Source organism: Vigna umbellata, chromosome 1 (genome assembly GCF_029865625.1).
Source record: "Vigna umbellata cultivar VRB3 chromosome 1, Vumbellata_1.0, whole genome shotgun sequence".
Lineage (NCBI taxonomy): Eukaryota > Viridiplantae > Streptophyta > Magnoliopsida > Fabales > Fabaceae > Vigna > Vigna umbellata.
Window position 1 is genome coordinate 49,126,412 of NC_142165.1, and position 17,816 is coordinate 49,144,227.

Sequence of the window (17,816 nt, forward strand, 5' to 3'; positions counted from 1 at the left end):
AACGCTTAAATTAATAATAGTATTAATGCAAAATTTAGACGTTATATAAAATATGATGATAATAGAGAAACATCTCGATTTTTCTATTTTTTTATTTTAAAATGTAAATAATTTAAAATAAGTGAACTTTCTTTTCATTTAACATCTATTCATCATTAATAAAATAACATTTTTACTTTAAAATATAAAATAATTTAAAATTAATGAATTTAAAGAAAAAATGTTTTTTATTAGGTACGGAATAAGAATATGAAGATTAAGAGGTTACTTACCATCAAACTTTTTCCTGTAAAATACTGAGAAAACGTTTCTTACATGAACACCTTGTATATTATACGTTTAAAATTTTAAAAGATGTATAATTGTCACACTCTCTATATATTCGAAAATTAAATAAAATATTTTCTTTTAGGAACTAAATTAAATCTAGTTTATGCATTCAAGACAAAAAGGATCATTTACCTTTTCAAAAAGTATTAATTTTATAAAAATTATATTTATTTTTATTAAAAACTAATTTTAAACTCGTTTCTACAAAAGGAAATGATATTTACTTGTTTGTTTGTTAATTTATTAAATGAGATTTAGAAATTAAATAAAGAAATTAAATAAAGAAATAATAAATATTTTTAAATTTATAATTAAGTTTTAAATAAATCAATATAGAAAACAATTTATAAGTTTAGAAATTAATATCTATAAAATAAATAAATAATAAACTTAATAAAAATTGAAAGAATAAAACATGTATAAAAAGAAACTAGACTTTATAAAAATAACACAGAAATATACAAAAATATGTACAAGACTGTTATAATTAATCATTATAGACTCGATTAATAACAATATACATATATCAGAGATATATTTTAAAACAATTAATTTATCAGTTTTTTTTTCTTTTTTTTCTATTTTACGAAAGTCTTAAATTCTATATTTTTTAAGTTAAAAATTATAAAAATTAATTAAAATAATATAAAGCAAAATGCATAATATTAAGAAATGTGTTTTTTTTATTACAAATATTTTATTTAAATATTTGAAATGAATTGATAAATACAATGTTTTAAATTTATTTTGTTACAAATTTAAATATTTAAAACTTTATACCAATTTATACGTATATATGGTTAATGCTAATTTTTTTATTAAATACTATGAGTTTAATTTTTAAATACTAAAAATATTAAACAAATTATATTGCAATTTAATGTAAAAAGATATATGTAATTTTTCATAGACTATCTTTTGTAAGATAAAATTATTAATTGAATTTTTCAACATTATAAATAATTTATATTATTGGTTAGATATATTATCTTTATTTTATATTTATTTTTTATCTTTAGTTTGCTTGTTATTATTTCTTATTTGTATCTTGGACTTAGCTCATATTACTTCTATTATAAATAGAGGATTCTATATCTATATTTAACATAAAGGAGATTAATTATATACATAATTTTCACTATATTCAACATGGTATTCAGAGTCTAAGGTTCTTTTTAGGAAAAAGTTTCTCGTGCCTCTGTCACTACATTCATTGATGTCGGCGGTAGCGCCATCTACAATCGTTGGCGACGCCATTTTCTACCGTTGTCATTATCGGAATTCAAGTTTCGACCGACGATCACATGGTTTTGATCGTCTCGGTCAGGCAACCACCATGCCATTAACGACGCCTTCATCGGAGCTCCTACGCGTTCTTAGCACCTTTTGAAGTTTTGGATTTGCTCATTTTTTTGTCGCTCTTTTTCCTCTTTCAGGTTCATCTGTGTTGACACACGTCTCATCTCCTTTAGGCAGCTATTCAGAGCATCGAGGTTGCTCTTTTCCTTTTTCAGGTGCCTTGATTGGAGATTTTTGAATTTTTTATGGTTTCTCTCTCTTGTTCATCTATGGCGTTTTCTGTTGGTGTCTCTTCTGACCTCCTTCTTTTTTTTGTCACCATTGCGTTTGACCCGTCCATAAAGGTTTTTTCTTTCATGGAAAAGATTGTTTTTTGTCAGTTTATTTATAGTCGTGGTGGCTCTTCAACAATTACCTCTTTATCCACTGGAGGCATTCCTCAACGGCGATTTGCAAGAAGAGATTTACATGGAGCAACCTCCCAGATTTGTTGCTCAGGGATAGTCTTTTGGGTTGGTATTTTGTCTTCTATGTCGTCTTGCAAATCATTAGCAATTTGGTGTCACTCGAGTACATAAGTATATATTTTCACTAAGTCTTTATGCATTATATTAGTAACAAGCTTGGTACATACGATTTGTATGCACCAGCTTGAGGGGGAGTGTTAGATATATTATCTTTATTTTATATTTATCTTTTATCTTTAGTTAGTTTGTTATTATTTCTTCTATTATAAATAGAGGACCCTATGTGTATATTTAACACAAAGAAGATTAATCCTATACATAATTTTCACTATATTCAATATTATTAATAAATATATTATTTTAAGACATAATGTTACATCTTATTTTTAATAGTAAAATACTACTAAAATGAAATATTACATATAAGATAATGGATTTACTGTAAAAAAAACAAACCTACGAATGATAATATCTACATCGTAGAATCATTTGACTTCCCAACTTCTTCATTCTTACCTTTTACTAGAACAACTGAAAAGACTGTATCCCTAAGCTCACATTATTTCATAAATCATTTAAATCACATACATCAACCTAAACATCTTAACATGCAAAGACATAGACTAACTATCCAGATATTGTATGGAATGTTGAGTTACATAGGTTCTTGCACTTGTGTATGACCTCTACTGCTCTGTAGAATCTTTACCAATGGGTTTCACCCTACCACTCACAAGGTTAGTCCTCAAATGCTCTTTTGCCAAATGGAGAAAGGCCCCTTAGGCTTGGACCTCACTATTCTCACGACATAACTCATCACTTTCTACTTGAGTATGGATGATCACTAGAATGTCAGGATAAACCTTAGCTTAACTCTATCATTCATACTATCAATACTTGAAACCATACCAAAGGAGTTCCTCCGTGGAACCAAGTTACCAATCATGAAACCATTTGAAACCATACTTATACTCATATACTTTCACATTGAATTTCCACATATAACATCACTTATCATATACATAACCTTGTTTTCAATTCATATTACAAATCAATTCATACTCCACAATAAGTAGTAAAAACTAATCATTCAAACACTCACATACATTGCACACACTTTAAGAAAATATATAAAAACCTAGTTGAAATTTTGATATTTTTGTTTAGTCACCAAGTTTGTTTGCTCACCTAAAATTGTCTGCCAGCCTACTCGCTTAGCCACCAAGACTCGCTTAGCGAAAACAGAAATAGTGGGTTCTGCTTGCTCACCTCTCGCTCAATGACAACTCTCGCTCATCTAGAACTGTTTTGCTCGCTCAGCAGACATACACTCGCTTAGCGAGACTACATAATTCTGCAACATCAAATTTGCAGAATTTGCACCCTTCAACCCCTCATGACTTATCCTATGCATCTTTTCGAAATTAGGATTTCTAGAAATTAGGGTTTCCAGAAAGTTGCTGAGGGGGTTGCGCTGTCACGCGAGAACATGGAGGCATTGGTTTTGGTGGAGGCTCACATGAACTGATCACGGTGGCGAGATTATTCCGGTGAAGGCAAGGTTTCGCGACATGGTTGTTGTTTTCTTATTGTAGGTTGGAGGCTCCTGAAGGTGTGAAGAAGGATGGAAGAGAAAGTGTTTCACTTTGGAGATTGGTGGTGGTGTAATTCTTGATTTCGTGAATTGAGGATTTCTCTATTGTTTGGTTTTCTTTTATGGGTTTTTCTCTCTTTTCCCTTTGCAGGTTCAGGTGAGATAAAGGAGGAGAAACGAACCTGGTTTGAGGCTTCTCACAAGGAAGATGCATATGGTTGATACATCACGTTGAGTCTTGGTTGCACGATTGCAAGGGTGTTATTTGAGTTTCTGGATTTGCTTTGTTTGCAAGTTGTTATGAGAAGCGATTTGGAGATTGTCCCTCTGTTATTAGGGTTAGCAAATTGAGGGTGAACGAACGCTTCATGATGGTTGCGCAAAGGAGAAGACGCCATGGTGTGCAAAGAGTTTCTACGAAGATGGAGCTTGTAATGGCGTTGCGATTTGTGTGAATGAGTTTCTTCTCTGAAAGGCGATTTAGGATTGTTGCATTAGGTTTTGTCGTGGTTGGCAGTGGCTTGCACGGGTACGGAGTTGAAGGGGGAGGTGGTGGTGGTCGAGGAGGATGAGAAGAGGATGATGAAGGGAGGAAACTTCCAATTTTAAGAATTTTAATTTTTAAATGTACACATGACATGAAATGTGCAACAAAGTTAGCTAACATTGATAATTTTTGAGAACTAAATATTATATTTTCATTAAGGAGAATGATGAAAATTAACTAAAAACACATTTAACCTAAAATTAAAATAATAATTTATTAGATATTAAATAATAAAATTAAAATATATTTTAATTTTTATGTTAAATTAGTTTAAAAACCATTCAATTAGATATAATAGTGAAATAACTCTTTAGATATAGACAATTTTTTATGTAATAATATAAATAATTTGTATTATTAATATATATATATATATATATATATATAAACAATATTATTTTAAGAAATAAAAATAAATAACATTTATGTAAATTTAATTTTATTAAATAAACAAATAATTATTAAAATAAAAAATTGATATGAAAAAGTAATACTGTAATTTATTCTTTAATAATTTATTAATTGACCAAATAATTATAAATTATAAAAGAATAAAGTTAAGAATGAAAAAAATGATATTGAGATATATATTTCTACTTTTAATGAAAATCAATTTAAAAATTAAATAAATACATAAAAGAATAAAATAATTTAAACATACAGGACAACAAATTAAATATAAATAAAAAAATAAATTAACAATATTTAATAATTAAAAAAGTTCAATTTTGAAATACTTGTCAATAAAAATAACATGAATAATAAAGTATTTTTTTATATTATAAAATACTATTGCCATGTAACTTTCTATTTACATATAATTCACATTCTTGATTTCATAACGACAATCTAATGAGGAGTAGGGGAAGAAGAAGAAAATGTGCATGTTTCAACATATAATTATTGAATTAATTACCATACTAAATTATTTCATTAATGAAAATCCGGTTACGATTTTAAACTCTTCATGTTTTTATTCTTTTATCTAGGAAATGCATAACTCAATTATGAAGGTGGCTTGGTGGGTAAGTTGCACGTCAAACCTATCAAATTAAAATATATTTTTAATTTATCAAATTATTCACAATTTTCTCTTTCATTTTTTTATTTCTTATTTTTTTCTTTAATTAAAACAACCATCTTTACTATCAAATTCACTTAAATATATCTTTAAAAACAAACACAAACTTAAAAGTTAGAGTTGGAATAAAATTTTGTATATTAATGTGTCCACAAAAACTTATATATTAATATTAATAAATATAAATATATTAAAATAAAACATTGTTTGTGAGAAAAAAGTTAGACCTAAAAAATGCAAATTGATTAAAGTATTTTAAATGATTAATAAAAGAATATGAATGCTAAAAGAATTAATTTTGAAAATCACACATGTAAAAGTAAATGTTTAATGTATATTATAGTAGTGTAATATAATAACCCATACAATGCGCCGGGAACTTGCATACATTTGGTTTTATGTCAAACTAAATTAGATATCTATTGTTATCACGGTAAGTTAAAAGTATCTATAATAATTATTTTTTTCACTTCTTAAACGCGAATTTAAAGTTTCAAACACGTATTACAGTTTTATGTTATAATTCTAATTATTTTATTTCAAAATGATATATTAAAAAACTTTCAACCAAATATTTGCCTCTTGTAATATTATGTTTGTAATTTTCTTTACTTTATTTTGATTTAAAAAATATGCATTATTAAACCTGGAATAAAAATATATATATATATATAGTCACCCACAACTTCCTCAAAAGAAAAAACTAAAATCAGTGAAACAAAACTTTTTATTTTTAAAATTTACTACAGATAATTTTGTCAAAATCTAAAAATTTTCGTATAAAATTTCACCACTTAGAATAATTTCCCTAAAAATCAGACCCTTTCCGGAAGTTAAAACATGGAAATGGAAGTTTCAAAATGTAAGGGACTAAATCGGATATTAGTAAAAAGTGAAGAAAGAAAATAATATTTTAGAAATAGAGAGAGGAACATAATTCTAGTTGATTGACTGGGCTGAGCTGGGGTTCTCAGAAAAACATTTGATTTGGATCTGATTTGGTACTTTGATTGTTCCCTTTGATTTTCAGAAGTAAGATTAGAGAGCATAGCAGAAAGTAACCGCCATGGACGCTTTGAGGAAACAAGCCACCAAGTTCAGAGAGCAAGTTGCCAAACAGCAACAGGTTTCGTTTCCCTTCCGTTCAAGTTTGTCTTTTTCTGTGTTGTCACCTCAATTTCGGTGATTTCTTCTCACATTAGCATGTGGGTACCCCAAATTTGTGGAATTTGGTCATCAGTTTTGAAGTTTTAATTATTCCTTAGTTGTTCTGAGTTGCAAGTGAAAATGTGGTTGTTGACTAACGGCTTTCTGGGTGAAGTTTAGGTTCAGATAGATACTCGTTTGCTTAAATAAGGTGTTGGATTATTATTTTTCTGGTGTTTAGCACATTCCCGTGGATCAACGACACTGTTTTTGTAGTTTAGATTCACACTTTCAGAGTTATTGGGTAATGGTACTTCTGTTTGTTTGTTTTTTCGAGTTTCCAGTTTGTCATCTTTCTCAATGTACTTGTTACTCAGGCTGTAATAAAGCAGTTCAGCAGTAGTGGTTATGAGAGCTCAGATGTTGTGGTCATTGATGAGGTCGAAATGCAGAGACATCAACAGCTGGAAAAGCTGTATAGGGCCACACGTTCAGGGAAGGTATGCATTTTCTATTCATGTTTAGATTAACTCTTAATGTTTGAACAGCAAAGAATTTCCTACTTCATAAACTCAATATAGTATGTTATATGTATATTGAGGAAGTTTATTCAGTGTCCATGGACCATGCATGCATAGAGTGAAGTAATTGTGGTTATCAGATTTATGAACTCACGATTTTTTTATTGCATTTTTTGTAACTTCTAATTCCATTTCTTATCAAGCTTGGATCTGCAGTCTGTGAAAGCGTTTCAAAAAAGATGGGTGTGGGTACCTATCCTGAATGGTTTTCTTGTTGCTGCTGTCATTACCCCCAAAACATTGTTATCCTACATTTGACCTAATATCTCTTGTAATACATTTTAGTTATTGGAGCTGTTTCTATCATATTTATTTCGAGTGAGGTAGTGAGAAGGGGAACATATTAATTAACTTGGGGTGGGGGTAAGCATGACTGTACGCCTTTGAACTGCAGTTGTAGCAGAAATTGTCATGTATCATTTTGGGTAAAATAAATTTATCTTCAAAGATTTGTATTTTCATGTTGGTTCTGTTTATTGATATGCTCAAAGCTACCTTTTGTTCCAGGACTTCCAGAAAGAAATTGTTAAAGCAGCCGAAACTTTTACAGCTATAGGTTACAAGCATATTGAGACAGGTGGAAATTGATTTTTGCTTCTTTTTTCCTGCAAATTCAGTGTACTTTGAGGAGTGATATGTTCAGGAATTAGAAGCACCTAGAAATTTTGTTTATGGACTTATGATTTGATTAAATCCTCATAAACAATACCCATGGTAGACAGGAACAAAACTTTCTGAGGATTGCTGTAAATATGGAGCAGAGAACAACAGTGAGAATATATTAGCTAAGGCTGCATCTGTATATGGTGATGCCCGGAAGCATGTAGAAAAGGAGCATGAAGAGTTAAATCGGCTTCTATCTACTCAGGTGGACTTTTCTTTTGTTGATCACATGTATCAGTTTTAATGCAAATTCAGAACGAGAGAATCTATTAAATTATTAGTTTTATCGTTTAGCCACATTTGAATTTATGAGTATTCGAAAAGCTGTGTACAAGTGTTAGATATCCTCTCTCTGTTGCTTTTCTCCATTAAATAATTTTTTTGCTCAGTTTTGAAAAGTAAAATGGTAAAAAATAATGTGTCTTTAAATCTTGGACATTTTTCATTAGTGCTCACTGCCATGCTGTTTTTTTATCGTACAATAATCATATTGCAGTGTCTACTGGAACATAAAACAAGATGAAGTCCCAAAATGACCAAATTTTGTTGACCAATTGTCAAGTGAATGATTTGTTGAATAAGTAGTTGGTTAGAAAGATGATAGATGAGGAGTTGATGCTTAAAATATGAATCAGTGAAAGAATTTTGTCAAGAAGATACAAAGGAGTGTATAATTTCCCTTTGCTATTTTAACTATCATTTTCAGTATATATTGTTTCCTGACCTTATGATGTGGCTGCATTTTGCTACTCTAAGTCCTCAATACCCATGTTCTGCTGTTCTTTGTGTATGATATATGGGGCTCGTTGTTACTTTGTATTACCCACTAAGGTTTAAAATACTCTGATCTGGATCTCTAGATTATCTGAGTATCAATTTGGTCATGCTACCGCAGCTAGTTTGGAAGATAGAACTGTCAATTTGCTTAGTGAAAAATATATTTTGGTAGAGTAAATGACATTGATATCCCTTAAGTTCATAAAATATTGCATTGACTCTCAAAACATAGTAGTCCCATAGTTTATTTGTTTTCAAACATGTACCGTTCATGACACCCTTCAGAACAGCTGAAAATTAAATCTAAGGAACATGTGTATGTTCTGATACTACATAGGAGGTCTAGGTGACATTTGGAATCCTTGAGGAAGGTCAATTTAATTTATTATTCACATTATCTTTAAATATTATAAGGTGAGAAACATGAATGCAATGGTTTCAATTCCCAGGTGTTAGATCCTTTGAGGCAAATGATCAATGGTGCACCTTTGGAGGATGCGCGCCATCTTGGTCAACGGTATAGTCGAATGAGACAAGAAGCAGAGGCACTGGTAAGTCAAAGTTTACAATGAATTAGCAATGTCTTCTCTTGGATCAACCAGTAACTTAATTATGATTTGAATTCTGAATCTCATTTATGAAATGGAATGAAAGGTGAAGTTTTGAATTTGTGTCATGTTTGATGCAATATAAACAAGTAAGGCAAAAACAATGTATCTTGAAATTATGTATAATGGAAGATTCTCCAAGTTGTAATGTCTCAAATTTAGAAAGAATAATCTATTTCTTCTATATTTCATTAATGAGGCCATTGGTCCTATAAGTAGATGAACCTGTTGTTTATTTTAGGAAATGTAGAGAGCTAATTCTAAGGAAATAAATCCCTGTAATTATGGAATTGTTTTTAAATACATAGTGCTAGTTTTAATAGCAAGATACACCTGTAATGAAGAATAAAATTATAGAAAGGATAAAATAAAAAACTTCCTAAAATACATAATGAGCAGCACGGTTTTGACATTATGTGATAAAGATGTTGATATAGTTTGAGAAGGTGAGCCCAAAGAGGTCATGAGCCAGGTGTTGGATCATTTCAGCCATTGGACCAAATAATGAAAAGTTTATTCTAGAAGGAAAGAGAGGACATATAAGAATCAAATATGAAAGGTAATTGTTATGCTGAGTGGAGGGTAGTGGTGTAAAAGTGGCTTTTGTGAAGAGGGGGACTTTGCATTTTGGGAATCTTTTTAGCCAATGCCTTGGGCTCACAGCTCTGGGGGCTGGGAGATATTTAACTTTACCTTTTCCATTTTCATTTGGTGTTCTTGATGCCACAAATTGTCATTCTTCTGCCATTTTATCTGATTATGTGAACACTACCATTTTCATATTGCTAAATATGTTTTTCTATAGTTACTTTCTGTTACTTAGTCGCATAAGATATTTTGATGTGAGATTACAAAAGGGAAACATGATACTCCTATATATATTGATTTTCTAGGCCAAATACCAGGGTAGCATTACTAGAGCAAACTTGACTCAGTGGTATTCCTAAGGTTCAAGTCTCTTAAAACATAAAAATCCTCGCAACAACTTTCTATAAATGCACACTCTTAACTAAGGCGGATAGAAGATCCTTAAACAATTAAACCACATAATATGAAAAGCTCCTTAAATAGTTAAATCCACAGAAAGGGGGAACGGGGACTGGCTCAAGCAATGCAATTGGTAGATATATTAGATTATTAGATATGCGAACAGAGGTCATTTTTGCCACTGGAGAAAAAGTATCACCATAATCCAAACCAAAAATCTGTGTGTAGCCTTTGGCAACCAGTCGAGCTTTCAGACGATCAATTGTGCCATCAGGGCCAACCTTGACAACATACACCCACCTGCAACCAACAACAGACTTTCCAGATGGTAATTGGACAAGCTCCCAAGTTCCACTTTTCTGTAAAGCACTTAATTCATCCAGCATAGCTTGACGCCAGCCAGGATGAGTTAAGGCATCACCCACAGATTTAGGAAGTGACACAGAAGAAATGGATGAGAGACAAGTGTAAAAAGATGGAGATAATCTGTGGTAACTAAGAACAGTATAATGGGGGGAAGGGTTACGGGTAGAGCGTATACCTTTACGGAGGGCAATAGGCAAGTCAGACTCAGTTGCTGGAGCCAGAGGAGACACTTGAGGCGGCACCGGAAGTGAGTCATGAGGGAGACGATTACAGCGACTATAAACCTGAAGGGGTGGAGGTGAAGGATGATCCTGTGGTGAATGAGAGTCTAAAGAAGGAGAAGACAAAATGGGTGGAGCATCACCAGGAGGATCACATATAAGAGGAATATCAACGGTAACAGGGAGAGGTACAGAACTAGAAGATAGATGTGAAAAGTAAAAAGAAGACTCATCAAAAGTGACATCAGCAAAGATAAAATGACGATTGAGGGAAGGGGAAAAACACTTATAGCCCTTTTGTGACCGTGGAAATCCTAAGAAGACACATTTGTGAGACCTAGGAGATAACTTATCAAGACCAGGACTAAAATCATGAACAAAACATGTAGACCCAAAAACTCGAAGAGGTAATGGATGCAGAGGGTCTTGAGGAAATAAGATAGAATGAGGGATTTTGTTATCTAGGACGGAAGATGGCATGCGGTTGATAAGATAACATGCTGTGAGAACTGCATCACCCCAAAAACGTGAGGGTACTTGACCATGAATAAGAAGTGTACGAGTTGTTTCAATAAGGTGTCTATTCTTGCGCTCAGCCACCCCATTTTGTTGAGGGGTATAAGCACATGAGGTTTGGTGAAGAATGCCATGAGAAGCCATAAAATGTTTGAACTGTTGAGAAAGGTATTCACGGCCATTATCACTACGTAAAGTGCGAATAGAAACCCCAAACTAAGTTTTTATCTCATTGAAAAAAGTTTGAAAAATAGAAAACAACTCAGAACGATTCTTCATGAGAAACAACCAAGTACATCTGGAATAGTCATCAATAAAGGTAACAAAATACTGAAATCCAAAAGTTGACTTGACACGACTAGGGCCCCAAATATCAGAATGAACCAATGAAAAGGGGGATGACGCTCTTTGTGAAACACTACGAGGAAAGGAACTACGAGTATGTTTACCTAACTGACAAGACTCACACGACAAACTTGATAATTTCGACAGACTCGGAACAAGTTGCTGCAGTTTGGCAAGACTTGGATGACCTAACTGAGCATGAAGAAGGGATGGTGACTCCATGATTACGCCAGCATGTGGAGAAGGGCTGAGATGATATAGGCCATGAGACTCACATCCTGTGCCAATCATGTGTTTCGAACTCCGGTCCTGCAACCAAACAGAATCTTTGGTAAATGAAATAACACAATTAAGGGAACGAGTTAGACGACTTACGGACAATAAGTTAAAAGGAGACCCAGGGACATAAAGTACATTATCAACGGATATGGACGGAAAAATATGAACAGTACCAATACCATGAGATGAGACTCTAGACCCATCAACCATCGTTACCGAGGGTAAATTACCCGGACATGACAAGGAGGAAAACAAGGACTTGTTACCAGTGATATGATCGGTGGCGCCTGAGTCAAGAACCCAAGATCCAAGAGAGTGAGTCAGACCAACAAAAGGGGTACCTGTGCGTATAACAGAAGCAGAGGTAGTGGAACTAGAGTGCTGACGGTCCTCATACCATCTGAGAAATTCCTGAAAGAGTACAAGGTTATTTATGGTATTTGATGAAGTAGGATGGTCTGCAGACGGTGATCGGGGAGGTGGATCAAAATTAGCCATTGCTATAGGTCGAGGAGGACGTCCATGAAGCGCATAACATCTATCAATTTTGTGGCCTAGCTTGCCACAATGGTCACATTTTGGACGTCCTTTACCTAGTTGGCGAGACCGACTCTGATCATCAAGTTGGGCAGCCATGAAGAGGGAGAAACCCTAAAAATCCAAAGTGCTACGATTGACGCAACGACCACAGATCCAGAAAGAGGGCGAGGAGGCGATCACGGCGGTGCTGATCGGGGGCGGAACTCTCCGGCGACGCGCCGGCACGCGCGGCGGGAAGCGGCGGCAGCGGTGACTGTTGCGGCGGCGCGTGGAGGCGCGTGGGTGGTCCGTTCGCCGCGATCTTTGGACCACGGTGGTCGCTCGGTCAATTCTGGAACTCCGGCGACGGCGGCGGCGGTGGCGGCGGCAGCGGCGGCGACTGCAGCGACAGCGGCGGTGATGGGTACCGGAGACCGTGGAGTTGGCGGGAACTATTCCTGTGCTCTGATACCATGTTAGAAGTGGACTTGAGGCCTAACTCATCCCCACAAAACCAGCTTGTAAGGTGAGGTTTGCACCTCACTTATATATTATAAATTAGTCTTATCTCTAGTCGATGTGGGACTTCCAACACCCCCCTTCACGTCGAGGTATAGACATCTCGTGCGTGATAGTAGAAATTGGGTGGTCCGATAACGGGTGGAATAGAAGAATAGAATGCCCACGTAGAACTCGCTAGGATAGGCTCTAACCATGGCTCTGATACCATGTTAAATAATAGAGAAGATTAGGAGAAATCTCCCTTATGTGTTTAGCATACACATAGGGTAGTTTATTTATAATGTAAGATAAGGGTTAAACCCTAAATACAGAATGGGCTAAGCCCAATTAACATAAACACACAACTTAACATCTAACAAACATCTTTGCCACCATTTTCAGAGCAAAGATCTTGGTAAACTCAGATATTTCTTGGGTATTGAGGTGGCACAATCCAACGATAGTATTGTTATATCTCAAAGGAAGTATGCATTGGATATTTTGGAGGAAATTGGGTTAATGAATCCAAAATTTGTTAACACACCCATGGATCCTTATACAATTGCTTAGAGAGCTACAATTTGGAGATGTCACTCAAATGACACTTGTATGTGACAATCAAACTACTCTTCATATTAGTTTTAATCCTGTCTTTCGTGTGAGGATCAAACACGTTACAATTGATTGTCATTTCGTTTGAGAGAAGATTATATATGGAGACATCAAGTCTAATTTTGTTAACTTAAGTAATCAATAGATACTTTTACTAAGTTTTTACGCGAATCGAGAATTGATTATATTTGTAATAAGCTTGGTACATACGATTTATATGCCCCAACTTGAGGAAAGTGTTAAATATATTAGATTATTAAATATCTTAGATAAATATCTTTATCTTCTATCTTTAGTTACTTTGTTATTATTTTTTATTTATATTTTGGGTTTAACCCATATTTGCTTTATTATAAATACAATACTCACAAGGGAGATTAATCTCATACATTGTTTTTCACTCTATTCAATAGCAACAATTGGAATTTGCTGGATCTCCTACATGGGCTTCAATAATGTCTTGAAAGCTTACTTTTGGGACCTACACATAGGTGGAAAAAATTTGGAATATTAGATTTAGGTGGCTGTAGTCAGAAGACAGCCACTGGGGAAGAAAAATGTCAGTACAGAGATACTCTAGGGAGGACTCTGAATAACTATGAGGTGGTTTCAGAGGATATAATTTAAAATGAAAGCATTAATCTATTATTCATATTTATACTAATATTTTTGGTGAAGTACAGCTGTAATACAACCAAGAATGAGCTAATTGGTTAAGAGTATATTTGGACAAACTTTTACACGAGCACTTTTAGGAGAAGACAATAAGAAGAAAAGAATAAAATAAGTTTATTCATAAATTAAAATTAGTTTATGCATAAGTTAAAAATCAATTTTTGAAGAAGTTAATATTAAAATGTTTCTATAGGTCAGCTTATGGAAAAACTCAAAGAAATTCTAAACAGGCCCAAAGTAATGGTGGATGGATTTGCTCTAATATTGAAAATGGAATAAGGGAGACTCTGAATTTAGTAGTGTGATGTAAGCAATGATAATTTGAAATAGGAAACGTTGATCTCTCACCCCAGGTTTTGCTATTATCGTAGGCTTTGCATAATGCAACTAGTATAATGTCAATGATACTCCTAACCTCATAAGACTCCAAAAAAGTAACAATCTGGGAAGTCTGTTTGCTACTGTGCACAAATTAGGGAAAAATTGGAATAAAAGGCGGGATTTTATATCCTTGATCGGTGATGAATCTAGTTTAGAAAGAGAAAGAATAACTGCCAGTGTTCAAGCCAGGATTTTGAGAGCCTCAAATCTCCCGCCAGGATCACTGAAATTCAATGCTTCTAGTCTCTTTCAAGTTCTGTCACCAACTCTTAACTCCCTTAACTGCCAGAACAGGAACCATCCTAGTGGGCTTACCTGATATATTCTAATGCACTGATTTTTAGATCATGATTCTTATCTTTAGCATGCACTTCAGAGTGGTGGTGGTTACTTTTTTTTTTTAATCTTATAACTCAAATTGGTTTTGAAATTCAATCAGAGGGAAGAGATTGCTAGAAGAAAAATACGGGTTCGGGAATCTCAAACTGCTGAACACGTAGCCAAACTGCATGCTGCGGAAGCAAAGATGCAGGAGCTGAAAGCAAACATGGCAGTTCTAGGTAAAGAAGCTTCAGCTGCATTGGCTGCCGTTGAAGCACAGCAGCAGAGACTTACTTTTCAAAGGCTTGTTGCCATGGTATGATAACAGTGATTGCTAGTTACTATATAAATGTATGCCTAACTTGTGATGGTTTTAGAATTTTATTTTAAAGATTGTGCTTGTAATTATTTAGGTTGAAGGAGAAAAGACTTTCCATTTAAGAGTTGCAGCTATTCTTGGTGAAATTGAAGCTGAGGTGAGAACCAAATTTCTTGAACTTTTAAGAGTATAATAATAATAATAATTTATTTGTATTCTAGTGTGTTATTGTTCCTATCAGTTGTTTTCATTTTCTTAATATTAATTATGTTTCATCTTATTGGAACTTCTCAGATGGTCTCAGACAGACAGAAGAAAGAATCTGCTCCTCCAGTGACTATTTCTGAGAATGGCTCCGAGAAAACTATGTACTTCTTGGCTGAAGTATGCTACATATTCCTAAAGCTAATCTTTCCTTTGATTATTATTGTGATGATTATCAATTTCATTACTATTATGATTATTATTATTGTTCATGAACTGTTCTTTGGTGCATCGCTTGCAGGCAACGCATCCCTTCAGTGCTGAATCAGAAAAGGAACTGAGTTTTTCAAAGGGCGATTTTGTGGTTGTGCGAAAGGTTTATGCAAAACATTTTTCATCGTAATATTTGCTTGATTAATCAAATTCTCAATGTTTGAGCATCCATGTTTACCAAATTTCTAAATGCTTGCCTAGGTGAACCCTTCAGGGTGGTCAGAAGGAGAATGCAATGGTAGAGCAGGATGGTTTCCTTCTGCATATGTGGAGAAAAGACAAAGAATCCCCTCTAGCAATTCAGCCAGTGAAGTTTTCTAGATTCTACTCATCTTTTTGCTATTCATTCTTTATTTCCCATATTGGTTTTTGCACTATTGTTCAAATTTGGATAAGCAAAAGGGGTAGGAAAAGGATAGTGAAATTGATGGAAGTGTTACCCCAGAATGAATAGAAAGAAAAAAGGGTGTTAAGCTGTGGGGTAAGATACATGTGGTCTGTCCTTCCTCAAGGGTGATACTTGACACTAGCTTTGCAGACAGTTTTTCCATATATATGTATATTTTTTACTTTTCGGCTGCAGACACAGATTTCCTTTTGTCTTCTGTATTCAAATTGATTGATTGAAAAACATGTGTCTTTGTTGATATCATTTCATTTTTGTGGTAGTATTTATTGGAAGAATGAAGATAAGATTTGAATTTTGTACAATCCCAAGGTATCCCTATTGGTAGTTCACTGGAAAAAGAATTCTTGTTTTATAGTAACTAAGGATCGTGATTCACAAGACAGGAATAATAAGGACTGGGCCAAGTATTACCCTAAAGCAAGATCGTCTTCTTTTGGGGACGGTTTGTTTAAGTTTTATACTTTACTTTTCAAAGGAGCTTTCTTTTTGTCTTTTGTCTTTTGTCAAGGGTTGTGTTGTGATTCATTAATAGTTTGCTTTATGATGGAATCTTGCTAAACCTTTTTTTTTCCTCTTTAAAATATTAAGTTGGCGATTTGATAATAAATAGTTAAGGTTATAACAAGAGGAGTGCGATTGATATTCTTCCAAGAAAAAAGGCATTCCTTAAATCCTCCGTGTTTGAGATTACATTGCATTTTGAGTGATTATAGTTAAGTGGCCGGGTTTATTGAAGGAGGTAAAGTTGTTCTAATGCCGATGGCTTGTTTTGTTGATCTAAGGGTGTAATATACAAACTTTTTCAGAAAAACTGTCAAGTGAGAATATAAAACGTAAAATGAAATAATTTTTTTCATAAGTTAAGCTAATATATTGAAATTATCTCGCTTTTTTTTTTAACTTATATATAAAATAATATTAGCTTATACAAAAATGTATTTCATTGTTCCTTTTTTTTCCCTAAGATTCCTTCAAGAGAAGTATGTTAAAAAAATGTCCAAATTTGTTCTTGAACTCAACCTATCTTAAAGACAATATCATAAATCCAATTATGTTCTCATTTCTTAAAATTATTTCACCCCAAGCATCTACATTGCATCCAAACCATGATATTTACTGTAACTATATAGTAAATTTAAGATAAATTCATATAAAAATATTAATTTCATACATATTTTAAAATTATGTTAAATTATGATTTTTTTTATTACTTTTTATTGAGTTCATAATTAGGGATTTAACTTAGTAATAAAAATAAATACTACTGATTTGTTGGATAAACATATACTCGTTGAGCAAAGTCAAAGATAGAAAATTACTAACTTGACAAAGTCAGGGAGCTTATTGACTTGACAATCACTGGGTGAGAATACATTCATTGAATGAGGTTAAAGTCAAAGAGCTACTAACTTGGTAGTTGTTGAGCGAGACTAAAATCAGATAGCTCACTAATTTGACAATGTTGGGTAAGCTCAAAGTGAGAGAGCTACTAACTTTGTAGTCGTTGGGTGAGTCAAAAGTCAAAGAGCTTACTTACTTGATAGTCACTAGGTGACTTTCGTGAGAAATTAAGTTTATAAGTTCTAGTGATATTCTCTTTGGACGAGCTATTTGGTCGCTAGAAAAGTGTGCTTTTAGGCACTATTAGTTGAATGAGTAAATATTCTTGTTGAGTGAAAGTATTAGAGTTTAACTTAAATTTTTATATATCTCTTATGATATGTTTAATGTGTTTGATTTTGTGGATATTAAAATGATTATTGGTTTATAATGTAACCTGAGAATGGTTGGTATT

General features: G+C 33.3%; 1 protein-coding gene across 1 annotated transcript; it reads left to right on the forward strand.

The window, feature by feature from the left end:
- Positions 1-6,208: 6,208 nt before the first annotated feature.
- Positions 6,209-16,264, forward strand: LOC148205588 (SH3 domain-containing protein 3-like). The gene is made up of 10 exons (XM_088103571.1): positions 6,209-6,444; positions 6,842-6,964; positions 7,553-7,622; positions 7,768-7,913; positions 8,935-9,036; positions 14,935-15,132; positions 15,230-15,292; positions 15,430-15,519; positions 15,641-15,715; positions 15,814-16,264. Exons 1-10 carry the CDS (start codon positions 6,385-6,387, stop codon positions 15,931-15,933), a joined length of 1,047 nt encoding a protein of 348 aa, XP_087959697.1. The 5' UTR covers positions 6,209-6,384; the 3' UTR covers positions 15,934-16,264.
- Positions 16,265-17,816: the final 1,552 nt, after the last annotated feature.